At 42.2% G+C, this 7,454-nt stretch overlaps 1 protein-coding gene across 4 annotated transcripts in view; it reads left to right on the top strand.

Moving 5' to 3' along the window:
• TPX2 (TPX2, microtubule-associated) overlaps nucleotides 1-7,454 on the top strand; it is a 62,046-nt gene that overhangs the window by 16,184 nt on the left and 38,408 nt on the right. For 3 of the 4 annotated variants that reach the window (XM_014550705.1, XM_014550707.1, XM_014550706.1), the window contains 2 exons: nucleotides 3,522-3,621; nucleotides 6,263-6,355. In XM_014550705.1, coding sequence (XP_014406191.1) covers nucleotides 3,531-3,621; nucleotides 6,263-6,355 — 184 coding nt within the window. In that variant the 5' untranslated portion in view covers nucleotides 3,522-3,530. Of the gene's footprint in view, nucleotides 1-2,986; nucleotides 3,011-3,521; nucleotides 3,622-6,262; nucleotides 6,356-7,454 lie in introns of those variants that run through there. The other variant, XM_014550708.1, reaches the window with a different exon arrangement.

The raw sequence follows: 7,454 nt of genomic DNA, 5'->3' as shown, positions 1-7,454 counted from the left end.
GCACGTAATGCTCTGGTACCCAAATTGGCTGCACTGCTCCTTCTGGAAAGATACAAAACACAACCTCTTCCCCACATCATTACTGATTCTGGTAAAACTCTTGTCTGGTTTGTGCATCCTTCCACCAGGCTAACCCAGCAGAGGCTATTGTACAGGAGGCCTGATGCCTTTCGGCTGCTATACAGCTCTCTGCATTGTAATTCAAAAAGTTTAACGCATAACATTCTTCTCCACCTTCTTTTTTGTTTTTATAGTTGCATTTTAAGAGTAGGATTGGCGCTTTCCACTGTTGCCTGATTCCTGATCCATCACCCCAGGAAGAACTTGCCAATCCTGTGCTTCCTGGGGTGGCATGATGAGCCAGCTGGAAAGGCTGCAGTGGGGTTAAGGATAAGGCCCCTACTGTTTGGTGGGACCGGGGCTGGCCCCACTTGAAGTTTTCCTGCCTAGGGGGCATTGGTTGCCACAGTTAAAGCAGCCTCCTTTCTTTTTCTGCTGACCAGCGAGTAACATCTCCTTTAATGAGGCAGCTAATACTGCTCCTTGAACATAGGCTGGTCCAGTGTCAGCACAAACACGAATATAATACTTCCATAATAAGTAGTCTCTGGATGAGAGACAAGCCTTTGCGACAATATTAAGCCCCTGGTAAACTTCCACTGTATAACGATCTCTAAGTGGTTTTCCTACCTTCTCCCATGTCTCTACATTTACCTTTCCTTCCTCAGAAAATCATGGGCAGGTTTTACTTACAAAATCCAACAAATCGAAAAGCTGTTGATACTTCACAGAACAGCCCTGTGCTTGGAGCATAGCCTTAAGCATGGATACGTATATACGATCCTGAATTTCCCATGTTTTACACCTAGTTATTACTAAACTTCGCTCCTTACCTTCCTTTTTACTTTCTGCACGTGCTTCACTGGAGCGTCCTTTCACCTTACAACTGCAGTTCCCCTGAACTCAGGCCCCACGTTGGGTGCCACATGTGCTGAGTCAGCTCAGCCAAGGGTTCGGGGAGTCTGAGGCGGGGTGGCGAAGGATGTAGAAATGACAGACAAAGAGAATAAGCTGGGTCTAGGTGGATCTTCCTGTGCCTGGCTGAGGCCACCGAGAGAGATCCAAACAGCAAGCTGAGCCTTTATTTTATAGCCAGAGGTAAACAAGGTAGTGGTCACCATAGCTACAATGTTCTTGTGAGTTTCACTTGTTTTGGCAGCACTTGCTACATTTTCCTCAACCCATTAGCCACCCAGATAAGATCTAGGGAGCATCATAAGGTCAAGCCTGATTATGCTAAGAGGGCTGTGCCCTCTAAGCTGGGACTTGTTTGTGGCTTTGCCAACAGGTCAGTCCGAGGCTTAACCCTATATCCGCTACCTACAGTACTTGAGTGACTTTTTCCTTCATGAGGTTAGGGAAGTCTGCCATTATTTTTTCAAACATATCCTCTATCCCTTGCTCACTTTCTTCTTGGGCACACTTATTACATTTCATGTTGTCCCATAGCTCCCTTAAGCCGTCCTCCTGTTTTTAAATTATTTCTTTTTGGCTCTGTGATTGAGTGATTATTTTTCTATCCTGTCTTCTAATTCAGTGATCTGATCCTTAGCTTTCCCAAATACATCTGTGTTCTTTATTAGTGCTATGTCATTCTTCAGAGTTATCTTTCTCATGCTGTTGAGCCTCTTTGCCATCATTATTCTGAACTTTGTGCCTGGTAAATTTATTACCTCCATTTCATTTAGCTCTTCCTTTGGAGAATTCTGTTGTTCTTTCATTTCAGGCTTGTTTTTTTTTTTTTTTTTGGTCTCCCCATTTTGGCTGCCTGTTTGGGTTTGTGACTGTGTATTAGGTAGATCTGCTATACCTCCCAGTCTCTAGTGCAGGACAGTGTCAAATGATGTTTCTGATTAATTGGATCAGGCAAAGACTCAAAGCCTCCAGAAACCCGCCTCTGCCTGCAGACTGATTGGATTCAGTCTTGAGTAACCTCAGGAAATCATCCACAGGTGGGGTGAGAGGTTTTCCAACATAGTGGGGCAATTGATTCTGCCTGGAGGCTAATTGCTATTCTCAGTCTCTTAATGGCCTCAGAAACTCCACAGGGTGGTGTAGGGGGTTTTCCAATAGGATGGGGCAACTGCCACCCCTCCAGGCAAATACTGCCTGGATAGCAAAGGTCTGCCTGGAAAAGATGTCCTCCACCGTGTGAGGGAATGACTCAGCACAGGAACCCGGGATGTCTGCTTTCTGAGCTCTAATCCCAGAGCCCCCAACCCTGGCTTCTGCTTACACAGCTCCAGCCCACTCTGCCCTCCCTCAGCTGGAGCCCAAGGTGAATTGTGCATTGGCCTTTTAAGAGGGTGCCTGAATTTCCAGCCATCTGTCCCTGGTAGAGAACAGCCCTGCTGCTTTTCACAGCCAGATGTTATGCCAGCAACTTTCTCAGTTCTGGTGCTCTCTGCTGGGGAGCCCAGCATGGTGTTTAGATCCCAGATACTATTTTAGTTGTAATTCCAGTTTGGTCCTGGGAGTGTGTCAGTGTTACTTACTCCACCACCATTTTTAATCTCCTATATATTTTAAATTCCCATTCGAGGATTTGTTTATTGATTTTAGGGAGGAAGAGAGAGAGACAGGGAAACATCACTGGGAGAGGGAAACATCAATCTGTTGCCTCCTGTACAGGCCCTGACTGGGGATTGAACCGGCAACCTAGGTATGTGCCCTGACCAAGAATTGAACCTGCAACCTTTTGTTGGATGATGCTTCAACCACCTGAACTACCTGGCCAAGGCTTATATATTTTTTAAGTCTTTTTTCTTCATGCCCAGGAACAATATTTTTATGGAAATAAGGAAAGAAAACCTAAACTTGGCAAAACTGTATTGAGCTCTTACTATGTATAAGATACTGTTCTAAGCACCTTGATGGATGAAGCATACACAAATGAGTAAAATCCATCCTTGTCTTCAGGAACTTACAGTCTACTAGGAGAGACATTTGTGTAGGTTATTAATATAAAATTGGAGGGTAAACGAAGCACTGTGGCATTGGAGAAGCAACAATTATGTATGATGGGTAGAAATTGGGAAATAATTTGTAGAGAATTGAATTGGACTTTGAATGATGAGGAAGATTTTGGTCAGTAGGTATGAAATTTAATGTGTGCATTTCAGAAATTGGGTTTTGTGGGACAGAGAGAGAGAAAATTGGATTGGGTTATTCAGGGCAGAGAGAGTAAATTGGGTGAGAAGACAGTAGATTGAGGGGAAAATAAAATAATGAATGTAAAACAACTAGCACAGTGGATGGCATGTTGTAGGTACTCAAACTTGGCCATTTTCTAATTCCACCATATTTACCTCAAGGAGTATTTTCAAGTTACCAAAAATAACTTGATTTGATTTGAAAAGTAAGACATGTGCAGTGAAGTTTTTGAAACTTTGTTTACTTACAAGTTGACCTGTTGAGAAAAGTGACACTAATATTGGAAAAACCTGCTCTTCTGTGCCAAGGTGGGGACAATGTCTTACTCCTATGATGCTCCCACGGACTTCATCAATTTTACATCTTTGGATGAGGAGGAAGACCCCCAAAACATAGATTCTTGGTTTGGTAAGTGTCTGCTTTCTCTGCCATTTTAAGGGTTAAGTGGCTTGCTTTGTTCTGAGGATCTTAAAAAAAGAAGGGGTTGAAAGAAAATAACTAAAATGTAAATTCCTATCTGAATCAAGATACTTTGTCATCCATGATAGGAGAGAAATAATTGAAGTGCCCAGTATTTTGGGAATGAACTATCAGTATAAGACAACGTTATTTTGCAGTTAAGATTGACAAATAATTTAAACTTTAGGAATATATGGGAAAATCCAGAAATCCATATTTTCTTAAAATATGATGAAGCAAAGTTGAGTGAAACTCTAGGACTCAAAACCATGTCTATAGTGATGGCAGCCACCTAAAAATTTGCTCTACTTGTCACTGGGCATAGAGTATAATATTACAACTATGATATTGACATTGATAAAATCCACAATCTTGCTCAGATTTCCCATTTCACTTATACTCACTTTTGTTTATGTGTATTAAGTTCTATGCAATTTTATCGCTTGTGTAGGTTTGTGGATCTATCACCACAGTCAAGATACTGAACAGTTATAACATCACAAGGAGCCTTGTGATGCCCTTTTATAACTATATTTGTCTCCTTCTTGCTAACCCTCCCCAATTTCCAATTTGTTTTTAAATGGGAAGGATTATGCTACTCAGAACCCAGTCCCTAAACAGAGATAGGATTGCCTGATGTTGGGTTATGTGATGTGGCACAAACCCTGAACCAGGCCAACAATAAATAAGGATGATTATATCTTTATATTACTTTGGAGTAATATATGAGACCAGTGATAGTTGCTGGGGCCCCTTCATTTTATTCTTTCGCATGTCCTTTTTACTCCTTAAGAGAAATCAATGTTGATAGGAAAATGAGTCCATTGAAGCTGTACTTAGCACTGGTAATGCAGAGTCCAAATGTAAGGGCATAAGCCATTCTCCTGGAAAAGGACTTTAATGGTGTCCAATCCGGATCCCAAGAGGAGAGGTTTCTTGGAAGTGATATGGGAAGAAAGATAGACAAGAGTGCCAACTGCCCAACAGGGGTCTTTCCATGCCCTTGCTCTATGGAAATTCTGAGGAAATGGTTGGATTGTCTGTTACCTCTTTTTCAGTTTTTCTTTAAATCAAAAAAAGGAAATTTATGCATTTGCAGGAGGGCGGGCGGTGGTCCCTCAGCCTGGCCTGCACCCTCTTGCAGTCCGAGAGCCCTCGGGGGATGTCCTAAGCTGTCAGTCGGACATTCTTAGTGCTGCTGCGGAGGCGGGAAAGGCTCCCGCTACCGCCGCTGCGCTCGCCAGTCGTGAGCCCGGCTCTGGGCTTCTGGCTGAGTGGCGCTCCCCAAGTGGGAGCGCACTGACTATCAGGGTGCAGCTCCTGTGTTGAGCATCTGCCCCTTGGTGGTCAGTGCACGTCATAGCGATGGTTGTTCCGCTGTTTGGTCGATTTGCATATTAGCCTTTTATTATATAGGATAGTTGGGAAGAAAAAATTAATCCCACTGTTTTTTCAAAACTTTAGTTCTTATCTGTTGCTTTCTAATTTCTTCCAAGTAATCACATCTTTTTACACCAGAGGTCCTCAAACTTTTTAAACAGGGGGCCAGTTCACTGTCCCTCAGACATTCCACACGTGCGCACTGCGGGCCCGGGACGAATCGGCTGCTAAGCAGGACAGGCACCGGCGGCAAAAACACCCGGCGGGCCGGATAAATGTTTTCGGCGGGCCGTAGTTTGAGGACCCCTGTTTTACACAGTTGCAATCAGTTTACGTGCACCATGTTTTTTGCTGGGGCTTACCACAATCTTTTTTAAAAATTATTTTTAAAATATATTTTTATTGATTTCAGAGCAGAAGGGAAAGGGAGAGAGAGAGATAGAAACATCAGTGATGAGAGAGAACCATTGATTGGCTGCTTCCTGCGCACCCTTCCTGGGGATTGAACCCACAACCTGGGCATGTGCCCTTGACTGGAATCGAACCTGGGACCCTTCAGTCTGCAGGCCGGCACTTTCTCCACTCAGCCAAACTGGCTAGGGCATTCTCACCACAATCTTGATACTTCTGTCAGTAGGCTAGGGTAGAACAGGTGTTTCACTGCCTTGTGCTGACTGTTAGGCACAGCAGAACCTAAGACAAGATTACTGCATAAAGCCTCTTCCTCTGGGATATGGGGTATATGAGAAAGTTCTCTTCATTTCTCACATACCCCATACTCCCCTCTCACTATTCTTAGTTAAGGAATAACCTCAACTCAGACTATAAGATGTCTCTTGTGAACCCTGCAGAGCTTGGTGGCTACAGTTTTCTTCAGAAGGAACATGATGTATTTAGGTGGTAGATAAGGCCAGTTCATGCTTGTATGGTCCTAACTGAATCAAGCAAAGACAAGGAGCTTTTCACAGTGCAGAGTCTGTACTTCTTTTCTAAAATACATTGTTCACTGTTGCCAGTGTTTTAGTGATAGTTTTTACAGTCTCTATCTCTCACGTATAATGTGTACTCATTTTTTTTAACCACTAGAACTTTGCTTGTACTTGTCCAATGAGTTAGAAGTGTACTGGTTGGGGGCTTTAGGCCCCATTTTAAGTGCATGGCACTGACTTATTTTGCTTGTTTAGATAATGACACTCTTATCGTTTCACAGAAGAGAAGGCCAATTTGGAGAATAGGTTTCCTGACATGACTCCTATGAGAAAAGCAAATCCTCCGCAAGCTATTGTGACACCTTTGAGACCAGGTAAGAGAAAATATTAGAAAAAAGCTTCTTTGCAGAATGGTGGTACAGTGTATTAAGAGCCTGAGGGGTTTGGAGGAATTACCTAAATGCTGTATATCCCTTGGTTTACTTTTGGTGAAATGGGCTAATTCATCATGGTGAATGTGAAATTAATGATGTGCTACACTTTTAAAAAAATAATCTCTTGGAACTTAAGCTAACATAGAATTTTTTTTTCCAACTAGAATTTTATTGCCCAGATATATAACGATCTTTTTATGACAGTATTTAATGTAACATATGGGTCTGGCTGGTAAATAAACCAGTAGGAGAGAAGAATGTACTGCTCTATATTATACAGGAATTCTTTGAGTTGTCTGTCTGATTTTAAAAGATGATTGACATTTAAACTGGTGGTTACTAAATCTGTAGAATAGTCTATTTGATCAGAACAAAAGAGGCATCCTTTAAGAGGTCACAAATCCGTGGGCAGTGCTTTAGAGCTTGCCCACCCTCTACATCCTGGAGGCTGTATTAATTCCCCTCAATTCACAATAAAGTCTTATGCTCACGTTTAAACTTCAAAAAAAAGAGTCAAATCCTTGAAAATGATCTTTTTTTGAAGTCATAGCTATATTTAGACATAATTCACACATAGAATTCACCTACTTATAAAGTGTACATTTCCTGCTTTTTTAAAAAATATTTTATTCATTTCAGAGAGGAAGGGAGACAGGGAGAGAGATAGAAACATCAGTGATGAGAGAGGATCATTGATTGACTGCCTCCTGCACACCTCACACTGGGGATCAAGCCCGCAACCCAGCCATGTGCCCTGACCGGGAATCGAACCATGATCTCCAGGTTCTTAGGTTGACTCTCAACGACTGAGCCATGTTGGCTGGGCTGTGTCCTTGTTTTTTATAGTATGTTCATAGAGTAGTGTGCAACCATCACTACAATCAATTTGTCATTGATTTTTCCCCCCCTATTTTTCTGTTTTCTATTTTATAGATTTCCATTCTGATCTTTAATATTTAACTTCTACTTACTTTGGGCTCAGTATGCTCTTTTTGTTTTATTAAAAACTAGAGGCCCGGTGCACAAAAATTTGTGCACT

This window comes from Myotis brandtii, unplaced genomic scaffold (genome assembly GCF_000412655.1).
Source record: "Myotis brandtii unplaced genomic scaffold, ASM41265v1 scaffold61, whole genome shotgun sequence".
NCBI classification, from domain to species: Eukaryota; Metazoa; Chordata; class Mammalia; order Chiroptera; family Vespertilionidae; genus Myotis; species Myotis brandtii.
Note: the sequence above shows the minus strand (reverse complement) of the source record. Positions and strands in the feature narration are given on the sequence as shown.